A 16000-nucleotide genomic window follows, 5' to 3' on the forward strand; every position below is an offset into this window, starting at 1 on the left:
CAAGGAGTCATGTCCGTAAACCCTGATCATTTGATCAAGATTTGACACACCCCCTCCCCCTCTCTCCAACCCCCGGAAAAGATAAAATATTTGATACGGCTATTTTATGGAGAAACATCAGAATTAAACATCCTTGTTGAAGGATGCACTCGTGCACTGTCTGTGCAGCCCTTCTATAGTGAAGATAACGAACGGTGATTTATTTCATGCTTCTTGTGAAAGAGAAGGGCAAACACGAGCCCCTGGATATAGTATAGGTTTAATGTATAAGATACTTCGGTTGGCCAGGTCTCGTGCACTGTTCTTTGCGAAAAAGGAAACCTGTAAACTTGCGGAGTTTTAACAACCTTTTTTTTAAAATTTATTGTATATAGGCTGTAGCATGCATCTCAAATAAATTATGACATCATTCGTGTCATATTTGAACTTAATGAATGGGTGTAACGTAAGATTTATGATATCTCAGTTGTTAAATTTTGGATTGACTGGGTGGGCGTTGATACAAGATTTACAACACAACTAAAATTTTGTATTCACCTCACATACACAGTACATACATTTAGAATTGACGATCTAACACGTATTCATTTGTTTTTTCAAATATGAAATTATCTACGAGCGCAAGATCAGTCGCGTGACACTTTCATCATTATTCAACATTAAACATTTACTTTGATTTAAGGTGGATCGATTCTCATGTGGTTTACCAATATGAATGGTTAAAAGTGGAAAAACTGTATTAATTTCCACTCAATATAGTTTAATTTAATCAATAACCAAAGAAAATGTGTATGTTGCCACCTTTTTAAAGATGTCAGACATACAAAAACAGATATATATATATCAACAACAACAAAATCACACATTATCGTTAAACAGAATAATGAAAATTAATAAAACTTGCTGAATTGACAAATTTTAAATGTCAACAGTTTAAGAAAACTGCTAATTCATAGATATATAAAAATGAATTGTGGATATTAGGGAAATCATTGTGTCATAGACATGCGGTAGAGGAAATTCAAGCAAAGGAGTCATTGCCCTTGACAACATTTTTAAAAATTATAAATAATCGATTATCTTTGGAAAATAAAAACTTTTTCAGTATCAAAAGTTTACCAATTTTTTTTTATTTTATTCAGTGAATGAAATTCCTCTGAAAGATATATTTCGATCATGTGCAAAATTTAATTAAATGAAGATTTTGCAAAAACCTATGACATCACATGAGGATTGATCAACCTTAAATAATTCAAAATTGAATTATCCTTTCGTTATACATTAACGACTAACCACGACTTCATTTCTTTTTTTCAAATACAAAATTATCTACGAGTGCAAGACAATCGGGTACTCTCGGGTTGATGCCATAGTTTATAATACAAAGCACAATATACGCTTATATCATCAATATCTACCTGTTTCAATGTCTTTCATTTCTCGATCCAAAAAAAAAATGTTGTTCAGCTTGATAGATACGTATACGTTCGATGATTTAGCAGGAAATTTTTTTGTTGAGATTCATACCATACAACTTTAATTTACGTATTAAGGAGCATACAAAATTAACTCTTTAATGATTGTGGTTATCTTAACTCTCAGTCACTTTCACCGATGAGTTATTCGTTTAGATATTTTTAAGGAAAGTCCGATGACAGATTTCGTGTGTTATTGAGGAAGAAAGTCGAAGGATGTCATCTTACGATTTCTTTACACGTAAGCCATCGAGATCGAGTTATTGTACAGTATTGCTACAATATTTATATCAAAATGAAATTGTCTTCCTGTAAACAAACTTGATTCATATAGTTTAATTGTTCACAGGAAGACAATTTCTCAAAATGTCAAAAGCCTGTGCATGAATCGAGTGTCATTTAATGATTTTTAATTGCAATTACACGGATTTTGCAATAAGCCAAACAGTATATTATGTCTGGGGGTTTTTTCAATAGATCTAAAAATAGAAAAGGGGCAAACCAAGTGTCGCTCATATTTCCATGATTACCCATGGAATGAAATAAAAATCATTATGATTATATTCAAGTCAGGTTATTTAGAGTGTATATATACACCAAGTTTTAAGAAATTCCGACACATGTCCATTAACAGCCATTTGTATAGTTCTATCGCAGAACCTCTTAAGTATCACCCCTAAGCTAATCAGAAATACTTTTTTTCTGCCAGAATACTAAATCCGTTTAAGTTAATGACAGAGTGTAAAATATAGGGGAGGGGAAAAACTCATTTTATGAATTTCGAGACATTTTAAATCAAATGAATCAACTGAATGGAACAATTTATTTTGGTTTGAAAAATACATGTACATGTATATTTTGGTTTTTGCTTTGCTTAAAAATCAGAGTTGTAGACATGTACAGTATAGCCCGTCTAGCAAATCACATCGCCATCACCACGTGACATAGATTTGGGATTATATTCTATGACACATCATGATAACACTTCTACATCTTATAAATCAATCTAAGCTTCTTCAATGTCAATTGCCTTAAAAGTAAGGGCAGATTTAGGATTTCAATTTAGTGGGGCATGAAAAAGGGGTCTGTTAATCGCATTTAGGTTCCCAGTTTGCCGTATTAGGGGCTCCGGGACTCCCGTGTTTAGCTATATTTTAATAATGAATTATCTGGTGTAAAATTAATAGAATTTTCAAGTAAACTAATTTGGGAATAAATAATGTTTAAGTTTTTAAACTTCAACCAATCATATTTGATAACGCTATTGGCTACCTGTGTTTATCAGGAAAGGTGAAGATAAGGACAGTGATCAATCTCATAACTCCTATAAGCAATACAAAGTAGATAGTTGGGCAAACACGGACCCCTGGATATACCAGAGGGGGGGGTCAGGTGCCTAGGAGGAGTAAGCACCCCCTGTCGACCGGTCACACCCGCCGAGAGCACTGTATCTTGATCATGTAAACGGAGTTATTCGTAGTCAAAATCAGTGTGCCAAGAATGGTCTATCAATCGATATGAAACACATCAGACGGCATTTGACACAATGATAGGCAAACTAGATTGTTATAACGACCATAGAATTTGCAAAATGCTGACTTTAAACGAAACTGTTGAAACCTCTGCACCATCAAATTGTTTGTCAGCAGTCTGCCTCTATTCAAAAACTGATCATACGCAGAACAAGCTCTAGCGTATCTAATCAGTTGAGAAATGTAAACACCATATGCAGGTGATAATGGAATATTGCTACATAAATATGGAAAGTTGACAACGGAGAATTTGAAATCATCCCGTTTATCACAACGTTGAGTTGTTAGTTTGCCGTTAATATCTATTTTCAAAAAATATTTAATTATGAAGCAGAAGTGGACGACTCTGTGGTGTCCTTTATTTCGAGTTCACAGGGATATATGGAATCGACAAATGAATGAAAATTATTATCATTGATAAATAAAACGTCGTTAATATATCTAAATATCGCATTGAAAGTCACAGCAAGAAATTTTCTTCTTCTCAAGTAGAAGTTTTTTAATAAATTCTGCTTCATAAGAATGCAAAAACAGGTCAGCTAACAAAGGAGCACAATTCGTGCCCATGGGGATTCCAACACTGTTGGAAGACCTGATCACCAAAGACCACGAAGATATTGTCAATAAGGAACTCCAGCATATTTTTTTTAAAATTTTATCTTCAGAGTACTTGTGGACGGAATCAGAGTGGTGTTTAACAAAGTATTATTTTTTATTTTTATTTTTTTTGGATGACTGATCACTAGATAGGAATATTTCCGTTTTCCATTTTTGGTGAAAAATCAACTGTCTATGATGTCAAAAAGTGTAGTCTTTAATTTATCGTGAGGAATGGTCGTGTAAACTGTTGAAAAGTCATACGTTTCGATGTTGTTGATTTGAGAAAAAATTTGTGATTTCAAGGTAGCTAAATGTTTTTAAGAAGCCACATTTGATTTACACCACTTCTGGTGTATGTGGTGGCACAGTAGGTTTGAAAGTTCTCCTTCAAAGCTGTTAATATTTTCGTGAGGAGCAAAGATAGAGGCTCCGTAGAACATTTTAATAAACAGACCTGGGTGACATCCGTATTTCCTCTGACATGGAATATGAACGATGTACGTAAAAAATAAAACTAGTATGACTGTTCTAACAACTGGAAACATCCCGAGAGAAATGAAAGTAAAATGTAAATATATGGAATAAATTTCAGGGTATGAACAACAACGCCCCACGCGCCGACATTCTCTTCATGAAGTAGGCTTACCCCACTCTACCTCCCAGTTCATACGTACCCTCATATATTTTCAAAAATGGAATTAATTTCTTAAATAGTCACAAACATATTTATATGGTTGGTATCGATTTCACGTTGATTTTTATATACATGTAGTCACAAACATGCATGATGGCTTGTAAGTAGCGGATCCAGAGGGGGGGGGGGGGGTACGGGAGTTGGAACACTACCCCATAACCCCTTTCTTGAAAATGTATCAGACAAGTTTATTTGAGACCTTTGGTTGGAAAAAATACAATTTGAGTGCGAAGCTTCCAATTTAAGATTCTAAGTCGACTATATAAAAAAATTCTGGATCCACCATATCATAACAATTTCACTTTAATTGTTCAGCAATCATAGATATCGTTTATCAGAAAGTGGCGGATCCAGAGTGGGGGGGGGGGGGGTTGGAACACTACCCCATAACCCCTTTCTTGAAAATGTATCAGACAAGTTTATTTGAGACCTTTGGTTGGAAAAAATACAATTTGAGTGCGAAGCTTCCAATTTAAGATTCTAAGTCGACTATATAAAAAATTTTTGATCCACCATATCAAAAGTGATGGTTGATAAGAGCTGCGTTCAAGATCGTAGCGGCTATGGTATGTAGAACTAGAACATCTAGGCTAGCCCTACGTAGTGTTACAAGCGTTAAAGAAGAATACTACACCAGAGAAATTTGATATGGATAAAAAAAAAATGGAGAATATGTACTACGATATTTTGAAATCAAAAACGTTCAAATTTAATTATTTAGTCAAAAAATGCAGTTTTAGTAGAAAATAATCTGGAAAAAAAATTAAAACCCCTGCTGGACTTGAAACTGCAATCGACAGATTACCGGTAGCAGATTAGCAGCCAACTCGCTAACCGATTGAGGTACTCATCTAGGCAATTCAAACCAAATGGAAAAGACAAATATTGCTGATATCTATATTTTCATTCACGTTTTAAAAGAAAGTCAGCCATTATGACGATGCAGTATAAACTCCTTAATTTATACCGTGCGTTCAATAGACCTAGGTATCTAGCCTAACTTTTCTAGATTATTCTTAAAACTAAGAGAGCATAGATCTTATCTGTAACCATTGTCTAGTACTTTGAAAGAAGAGTTCTACAAAGATTGACAAGAAAATTGGGGGTTTTTTTTATCCTTTGGAGTGTTATGATAACACATTGGTCTGTGTCGGTGCGAGTTTGTCCGACTTACGTATAGAGGGTTTCGCGAAATATGAAGAATCAATACTGCATTTAAATGCAAGAATTTTAAACTATCAAAGGCTATGTCTGTTGTATAATCCATTCATGTTTCACACGTAAATAAAATATTGTATAAATAAAACTAAAACAATTATTAATCATGATAGGAAAAGGCATGTATAAATCACACAATTTCAGTCTTTTATCCACTTACGTTACGCGGTGAGGACTAAATGGTTTTTAATGCCAGGACGTGGAATTCTCATCAAATCTAGCTGAATATTAGTCTCATTAGGATAATGATAATCACTTTACAAGCTGGCAGCTCCGTCAACACGACTTGGAAGGAGGATTTCAAGATCTAACCGAATTCCGCTCCATTTTAGAGACGATGACTGTTCTACCATTCTGAGATAATGTCCAAATTTAAAGTAATTTGGATCTGATTGATGAGCTGTACTTTAAGAGTAAAATGAAATACTCTTGTCAATAATGTTCATCGTATTCATGTAATGAGATTGTGTATAATAAGCTTTATTTTATCCGTGTTCGTGAAACAGACAATTTAACGCGGGAGTGGTGGATCTAAAGAGGGTACGCGTTGCACCCCTCCCCAGGTTGAATATTTTCAACGAAATGTTGTTGCTGGGTTTTTTTTTTTTTTTTTTTTTTTTTTTTTTTTTTTTTAGAATTTTCTAAAATTTCTAGAATATCCCCGGCCCTGCCAGATTTATTTAAAAGTACATAACTACCTATTCTTGGGTATAATACCCCATCAGTATCTTGAATGCTAACTTTAAAATGTACCTGTAGCATATGTTTTGAAGAACTGTTGAGAAGTGCTATATCCTAATGGCTTCCTGGGGGCTATTCCTGGAATTGAAGACAGAGACCCCGCCGGCGAGCTGTAGCAACTGTCCGAATTACCGGCCATCTCTAGGTGGACTATATTCCGTCCGAGCTGCGAGTACACGTCCATATGATGTACATTTCGTACAGGCCGGATTTATGTTTCCCCATGACGAGAGTTGTAAATTTCCTTGTCGTGTCTTTCGTCAGTGATATATAACTGGTTACGTAACTCAAATAATCGGGGCCAAGAGACTATCTGGAGCGCCAGATCTAAAAGCTTCAAAGATAACCAATTTCAAATGCTTATATCGTATTTGATTGTCGTTTTATTTGTTTACAGATAATTCCTAAGTGAAATCTCCGATCCAAGATATTATTTCTATTTCGAAGACGGAAGAAAAAAGACTGGCATTATATACTTTACAAAAATAAGGTATACCTTTGTCTTGCAAATCAATTTGACAATATTGTATATAATGTACTATAGGTTTGTTACTTGTTATCTGTATATAGTTTATAAAGTCAAATGCTGTCCCTAACAACTATGGTTTGGTTTGATACTGTTTAAACGTCTTCTCGAAATTTTTTCACTCAAATTACGGCCTTTGAGCGGGGAGGGGTCTTTATCGTGCCACACCTGCTGTGACACAGGGCCTCGGCTTTTGTGGTCTCATCTGAAGGACCGCCCCCATTTAGTCGCCTCTTACGACAAGGAAGGAGGTACTGAGGACCTATTCTAACCCGGATCCCCGGGGGGGGGGGGGTTGTTGTTGTTGTTACTGAGGACCCATTCTAACCCGGATCCCGGGGAGAGGGGTGGGAGGTACTGAGGATCCGGTGCTTAAATGTATTACTTTTTAAACAGTCACTTTCATTTTTTAAAATACATTAGTATATGAAGTGCAATGCTTCACACCGGCATAAATGTACTTCCTGACGCGCGTTGAGTACTACAGTATTTCGGTGTAAATCGCTACAGTTCATACCATCATGCATTTGTTTTTTAAATGAAAGATATTTCTTATATCTATATTCTATTTTAATTTCTGTCGAAATTCCCAGCCATTAAAATAGTCGTACTAAATTTCTCAAGATTTATACGCGCATTGTTTACAACTGCATCGCATTCATAAGGAAATGGCTCTCAACACAATTTGTAAAATGTTATAAAAGGCAAAGGTATCGTAATAGTAATAATAACGCCAGCGCCTTAAACAGATTCAGTAAATGTGTCATCCGCCATGTTTGGATTACCAGGATTAAATTATAAATGTATCTGAAAATTTATTGAATGAAGATCGAATGTTAATATTCCACTTCAAGAAACACAACTCTGGGATGACACAAAATTAACAGCTAAATGTATACTACTCGTAATCGCTCATTTAGTAAAGCTGAACCCATTTTTCCAATGTAAACTTGAGGTATGTGTTTAGTTGGAGGAATAATGCGGTACTTTGAACTCTAGATCTATAGTTAGTACATTATAGTACATCGTACAATTTATTCCTTGGTGCAGTGCGTATTTTCATTGGAGGGGGAGGGGGGATCATATAGGATACCCGAGATTTTGGAAATATCAAGTGTGTGTGGGGTTTTCTATCATTTGTTCAAACAACAACAAAGCATACATGAAATCCACCATTAAATGACGTTTATGAAGGATTTTACTTTTTGGTTAATTCTTTTCCATTCAAAATTCAAGTAAAGATTTGTGAATGCAAAAAAAAAAAAAAAAAAAAAAAAAAGGTGTCATATGAAAATTTTATGGTTAATAAGGGGTTTAGCAATTATATTAAAAGATTTACAGATAGTTTGTATACATATGTAAAACCCATAAAAATCTTTCTTTTTGGGAGGGGGGGGTAGTCCTATGTCCTTAAACATCAACAAAAAAGTCCAAACAATAAGATGAGGACGTTGAATGCAAACGTCTTTTTTTCCAGTAATTATTTTTTCAACTGGGATCAAAGTGTTACATACAAATACATAGGGAGAATCTTTAAATATATGAAAGCTTCCTGGCATAGTGCAGATTCAAGTTTGTGAAAATTATATCCCCTGGGGGTTAGGTTTGGACACAATAGAGATCAAAGTTTGACATGTGAATTTATAGGGAAAATCTTTAAATGTGGGCCAAGGTGACTCGGGTGAGCGATGTGAACCTCTTGTTTAATAAATGGAAACTAAACTTATGGTTTTGAAAGAAAAATTAATACAAGTTACCATACGGAATGTAATTTCTTCCCACGATTTCTCAAAAAAGTTATTGGGGATAAATATAGTTATATAGGGAGTGGCAAAGTATCGATATTTCAACTTTTAAACATCATAGAAAATTTACGAATCCCTTATCTTTTAGAAATTTTGTTTTTGTACTTATTACAAACAAACTAATATATTTTTTTGTATCAAGTGCCCTCCAGTTCCGTCGAAGTGGCCCACCTGTTTTACCGGAGAAATTTCGTACGGCTTAATAGTGATTTATGACTTTGTGAGATTGCATGTATGAAAAGTAGTGAGACCTTGTAGACCATGGGCTAGTAAAGGTAATGGGGGACAACCCCTTTAGGGCTGGTAAAGGTAATGGGACCCCTCCCTTAGGGGGGCTAGTAAAGGTTATGGGGACCTCCCTCGGGATTTTTGCAAACAAGTATTTTTTTAAAGTACATATTCCCTTGATTATGAATCAGGGAGTTTTGTTGCAAAAACATGAAATTAATATTTATAAATGAAATTTTTAAAAATCTGGGAAAGCTCTAAAACTTCAGATCAGATATAGATGTCATTAACATTTGCAAACAAGTATTTTATGAACTTATGTAACCTTTGATTATATATCAAGTAGTTTGACATAAATATGTGGAGACATTTACGAGTTATAGGTCTAAACATGATGTTTTCTCTAAAAATCGTCAAAAAATGGAAAACGTCTCTAAATCCTAGATATAGATAATTTATTATATATATTTTTATAGATAATGGACCATTGAGAACAATTTTTCTCTGAAAGTATGTAACCCTTTCACCGTAAATCAGATTGTTTGAAATTAATACATAAAGAACTTTTTTCGAGATTTGGGGCAAAAACATGAAATGGCATTAAAGAATTGCTAGAAAATGGGGGAAAAACCCCTTAGAGAACTCTACAGACATGGATATTTACAAACATGTACAAATGTATTTTGGTTTGATAAAGAACTTCTTGTTTATATATCACGTCGTTTGACAATTAACCCTATTTATGAATTGCCTAGTTATTTGTATGAGATATGCTTGCAGGAAGTATCAATCCAGAATTTGTAAAGAGCAATTTCAAGCTCCAGTGTCTGTGATGAACTTCTACAGTGACCTAACATGTGTAATAATGTAATTACCTCATGGATCAGTACTTCCGGTCATTTCAGGAGCGAGGTATATGGAGCGACAAAATTAACATAAACTCAAATAATTAAGGATATCAACAATTCATTTGATGCGCGCAACAATTTAATTAAAGATCTCTTCAAATAATTAATGATATCTTCAATTCTGAATTATTGCGCGCATTAACTGAATTGATGATAGCATTGATTCTTCAGCTGAATTGATGCGCGCTTTAATTGAATTAATGATCTCTTCAAATGAATTAATGATATCAACAATTGCATTGATGCGGGCTACAATTCAATTGAAGAGAGCAATAATTGATATAATGCGCGCGTTAAATCAATTGATGAGAGCAATAATTGAATTGATGCGCGCCTAAATTCATTTGATGAGTGCAATAATTGATTTAATGGGCGCATTAATTAAATTATTGCTCTCATCAATTGAATTTATGATATCTAATTCATTTGAAGAGATCAATAATTCCTTTAGAAAGAACAACTATGTATAATTCAATTCAATTCTTTATTGGCACTAAAGCACATTATATAAGAATGTGTTGTTAGCCATACATAGATGCACATATATATTGATACAATACAAAATATCAAACTGTTGAAAACTTATTTCTAACATTAAAACAGTCTCTGATGTATAGACAGGTATTAAAAATATATTCAATTCAACATATCCACAATTGAATTAATTACCTTCAAATAATTGAAGATATCTTCAATTATTTGAGTTTATGTTAATTTGGCGCTCCATAGAGGTGTCTAGGTTATATCCATTCATATTCTCAACCACGTAATTCAGCACAAAATTCATCTCCATATATTCAGATAAAGTCAAATGTCTTTCCCTATTCTCAAGACCTATATAGAGCTCTGGACAGATTTTTTTTTTTACCACAAAGAGTATTTACCCCCTGATTTTCAAATCAATGAGTATTTTGCTTTCCAGAAAAGTCTCAAAGAGTATTTCGTTATTTACTGATTATATTTGCTGTTTTGCCACTAATACAGAATTCGATCACTTAATCTAAATATAATCAGATATTATGTGACTGGGTGTCTGACATACTAAAATTTAATACCTCAGTGATAAATTACAAAATATCAATGACAATGAAGAGTTTATGATAAAAAGAACTACAAAGGATTTTCACCCGAAAATTTACAAGTTTATATTGTACAGTATTGAATAAATTTCATAAACACCAAACATACAAACAAACTATCTGTCATCTTGTAAATTAAACTGTTAAAATGTAAAACTTATACGGTACCAATTTTGATGCACCAGATGCGCATTTCGACAAATAATGTCTCTTCAGTGATGCTCAACCGAAATGTTTGAAATCCGAAATAACAATGAAGTTTTAGAGCTATTATAGCCAAAAACAGCATGCCAAAAAAAGTGGAGTCAAATTCGTCTAAGGACAAGAGCTATGCATGAGGGAGATAATCCTTAATTTTGAAATGAATTTCTAAACTGAGAAACTCAAAGCATTTTTGACCAAAAAAATATTAGTTTCAAAGTCAAAAGATTCTGTGTCTTTCTATAGCATTTTTTAAAATTTAGACGATCCTAATTTTGCCCATATATAGTTTGCACTTTGTTTTCACTGCTAATTACTGTCCAATTCCTCTCACTTTTTACCGTTAACCAAGAATTGGTTTTCCTATACCAGTGTAAAACGAGTGCATGTGCGACGGAAGTCGGTAAATAAATGCATGTGACTCCTATTCTCGCAAATACTTTCAAATAGTTAGGGAGACAATGCTGCATGAGCATCGTCGGAAACCCACGGTTGATTACGCTTCGTTCCTCTCTCCATCACCCGTGGGTCCATTCATACCTATTCGCTCGTTCTCATGAATAATTCATGAGGCAATTTGATTGGGCGCTTTACGTATACCCTGAGCGAATTCGTCCAATCAAAAAGACGCTTTCAGTCCAATTTCGGTATACAATTCAAAATGGTGATTGCTGAACGGTTCGGAATAAGCAAATTAAAGGATTTCCAAGAAGACACCATAAACAAGTTGTTAGAAGGAAGAGATGTATATTTGTCAATGAAGACAGGGGGCGGGAAAAGCTTATGTTATCAAGCTTTCCCATTGTTGTGGACTGAAAAACATCGAAATCCCTGCAATGTTTTAGTGATAACCCCTCTGATTTCAATAATGAAAGAGCAGTGCGAGTCTTTGATGTCACTTGGATTTACTGCGACCTACATCGGAAGAAACTCAGAAGAAGATGATCAAATAACAGATGAGAAGTTTCAGTTTTTATTTACCTCTCCGGAAGCGATTTTATCCGTTACGAAATGGCGTGAAATGGTGACCAGGAGCCAGCACTTCAAATTGATTGTTGTAGACGAGGCCCATACTGTTTTACGGGTTACTGGAATCTGTGCAATACCCCCAAAAAAGTGCTATACCCAGAAAAAAGTACACTATACCCAATACTGCGATAATATACACAGGATATCCTCTTAGATGGGTTGAGAAATGGTTATCTGGAAAAAATGGTACACTGAATTGGTACCGTTACCGTTATACAGCCAATTCATAGAAAAATCCAATACATTCGGCGCTATTTGCCGGCGCCATTGCTTGTGACGTATTATAAGGTATACCACGCCCGATCAAATTAAAGACGATGATGTAGTTTAAATGATGGTGGGTTTTTCTAAGTTTATAAATTCAAATATATGTATATTTTTTTTATTTTTTAATATAAGTTGATGCCCCATCACTTGTCATTTTGTCACCGAAATGAATTCAATGGATTTTTATTTTTTTTAATTAAATATCATGAATTTAACACCAGTATTTAATTATTTCAAACACTTTTTAATCTCAAAAGCAGGCATGAGTATGTAATTTAAGTGATTAAATAATTTTCTTGCAAGACAAATACACACAAATACACACTAATATAAATAAGGAAGTTAGCCATAAGGAAAACATGAATTTGAAATTTATTTAAACATTCATAGCAGGGCCGTAAATTAACCTTCAATTTGGAGGAGGCAGGAAATTAGGCGGGGGTCTGGGGGCCGCCCAGACCCCCAGACGCTGAGCACATTTTGTGCACACTGAACACGTTTCGTGCAAAATCCTTGATTCTAGGGCCTTCTAAGATGTTACTTGACTAACTCATTCTAAAAGAAAGATTTGGAATGCTTTTTAAGGGAGGTATCATGTTCTTAGTTATTGGAAACAACATAAATTCTAATGAACTTTAAATTTTAAATTTAAACACCAGTCTGGCGGGGTAGGAATAAGCCTGAAAGTAACCCTGCTCTAAGTTCTCAAAATTTACTACATTATAATTAAAAAAAATGAATATGTAGGTTAGAACTTAGAGTAGGGTTACTTTCAGGCTTATTCCTCCCCCGCCAGACGGGTGTGTCCAGTGAATACAGCTTGATATTATGTAGGTTAGAACTTAGAGTAGGGTTACTTTCAGGCTTATTCCTCCCCCGACAGATGGGTGTGTCCAGTGAATACAGCTTGATCTTGTGTAGGTTAGGAAGAAATTCAGTTGTTTCATTAAATGTTTGTAATTCTATGATAATGTTATTGTACAAATATAGTATTTACATTTTTTTATCTAGTGCATTTTTATGGCTTTGGTCCTTTGACTTTAATACTTTCTTTTTTACAAACAGAAAAATTGTATTATGTTAATGAAATACCATAGATTTTTTGTGTAATTTACATTGTTGTCCACTACATTCTTTATGGTTTTGGTTATTACGCTTCACTAATTTTATTTCACACAGTAGAAAAACAAATTATCAACAACTGAAATTGGTTAATGTTAGTATCACAAAATTTATTTATTTTTGATATAATTTTTTTGTATGTTCTACTCTTCATGGTTTTGGTCCTTTGGCTATAAATTTTTCATTTCAAAAACAAAAATTATGGCTCTACAGAAAGGAGGCCTTCACGTGGCTAGAGCTGGAAACATATGGAAACTATGAATGATTCAAAAATTCATATTTTTCTTATGGCTAATGTCCTGATTTGTATAAATATGATGGTGGTTACAAAGTGGTAAATTGTTTGCTTATTAAAAAACCATTTTATTATAGAGCAATGCATTGAAATCACTGACTTATTTATGTATCATTATTTCTTTTTTTTTCCCCTCATTAATATACATTTGACTATATTCCATATAGCACAAAGAAATTTATATTTCTCATCAAATCATACATATTTCATGTATACAAATAGCAAAATACCAAATGCCTGAGGTGTCATTGGAGGTTTATATAGGGTTTCAATAAACAGGGTCTTCTGTCAGTAGTTGTGTATACACAAAGGGGTGTTAAACAGGCTACAGTAACAGGATATGGGGGTCATGTGTTGGTAGCTGTGTATACACAATAGGGTGTCTTCAAAGAGTCAAGTTGTATCATTTACTTTCAATAATTAATTACCTTTATTGAGATTAAAAATATGATAAATGAAATCAATCACTTCTCAGCATTAAATTTAACTATATAATTCATTGAAAACAACTGTGATATCACAAAGCTGGCATGTTTCTTGTTGTCTGGTGTCTGAACAACAGCTTTAGTGAGCATTTTTGTGACTTTTAGTCCAGTGAGGTTTTGTCCCGTGACTATTTATCCTATCTAATCAAAAGTCATCATTGTGACTTTTTATCCTATCTGTCCTATCTAATCAAAAGTCACCATTGTGACTTTTTATCCTATCTGTCCTATCTAATCAAAAATCATCATTGTGACTTTGTCCTGTGACTTTTTGTCCTACGGATTTTGTGACTTTCTGTCCGTAATCTAAATAACATTATACAGATTTTTAGCGGAATTTTATACTTTGATGCATATATTTTTTCTTTGAGCAGTCACTTACAATTCGCATCTTACAGTTCAACCATCTCATGCTTAAAGAAAAAAAGGTTTTAATGACTGATACATACACAAATAAAGGGATCAGCATTATGGCCTTCATGAAATGGCATGAAATTCTCATCGTTGGATAAAGCAGAATTATATATATATATATATATATATATATATATATATATATATATATATATATACATGTATATATATATATATAATACATAGTGTTTAGCTAAAACTCAGAATTCTTTTTATGTTGATATATATATATATATATATATATATATATATATATATATATATATATATATATATATATATATTTATATATATATAGATAGATAGATAGATAAATTCTCAGTTAATGTACACAAATCTTTATTCTGAAAAAACAATTAAAGAATTCCAAAACTGTCCTTCTATACTTATTCATATTGCTAAATGTTTGCAGAAAAGACAAGACAAATATAATTATATGCATGTAATTATAATGCGTTTCATTTTTTACACAATGTCAAACATAAGCACCCTCAATACCAAGTAAATTAACACAATGTACGCTTCGCTGAGATCATGTATTCATTTTTGAAAGGTGATATTGCATTAGTGTCTCTATCAATACGTATAATGTGTGATACGAAACTATGCTGCCAGAATATTGAAAACATCAATGGAAACCGTGTTAAGATATTGTTGTCAAACATTATAAACTCAGACATAAAGGAAATCATACACATTCTAGAAACCTTAAGTGTCTGCACTCATGGGGTTCCAAAACAGATAACGCACACATAACGTACATTTCACGTTTGCAAAACTCATTTTCCATACTTAATTTTGGTATATATGTGTGTGTGTGTATGTGTCGACTTTCCGCACTGTTGAGTGACATTTTCTGCAAATATGAATAGAGATGAAATTGTCTATATGGGGCTATCATAATCATCAAGTATAACTAGTATTGCCTTAACAATAAATATCCGTTGACCAGAGGGTATCATCGTTTTTCAAAGGAAAGGGGGTCGGAATCACAAATTGAAAGTTTATTGGCTTCTCAAAACATCTTGACAAGCAGAAAAAATGGTGGATAATTTTTTATATAAATGCTCTATCGTCTTTATTCACAATTCTCAAGCTATAAATCGTATTTGTAAAGGATTTGATAGGACCACATTGAAACATCATATCTAATAGGAAAACCATCATTTACAACTGATATTTCATACAACATTTCACGTTCCTTCAATCTAGCATTGCTAACAGACGTACGTGTATGTTACAAACAATATATATTAATGTTTGGAATATTTGACACTATCATTCTCTGACAGTGGAAATAATGTATCATGATTGACGGAATGTAAAGTTCGATCTTCAATACAATTGAGTAGTTTATGATATAAGAAATGTACGTTACAAT

At 33.5% G+C, this 16000-nt stretch overlaps 1 protein-coding gene across 4 annotated transcripts in view; it reads right to left on the minus strand.

The window, feature by feature from the left end:
- The window catches only part of LOC125657552 (chitin synthase-like), a 70541-nt gene extending 63951 nt beyond the window's left edge, over positions 1-6590 (minus strand). For 3 of the 4 annotated variants that reach the window (XM_048888201.2, XM_048888205.2, XM_048888203.2), the window contains exon 1: positions 6273-6584. In XM_048888201.2, the coding sequence (XP_048744158.2) occupies positions 6273-6444 (172 nt within the window). In that variant the 5' untranslated portion in view covers positions 6445-6584. Of the gene's footprint in view, positions 1-6272 lie in introns of all 4 variants that reach the window. The other variant, XM_048888202.2, reaches the window with a different exon arrangement.
- Positions 6591-16000: the final 9410 nt, after the last annotated feature.

The sequence above is a fragment of the Ostrea edulis genome, chromosome 9, assembly GCF_947568905.1.
Source record: "Ostrea edulis chromosome 9, xbOstEdul1.1, whole genome shotgun sequence".
NCBI classification, from domain to species: Eukaryota; Metazoa; Mollusca; class Bivalvia; order Ostreida; family Ostreidae; genus Ostrea; species Ostrea edulis.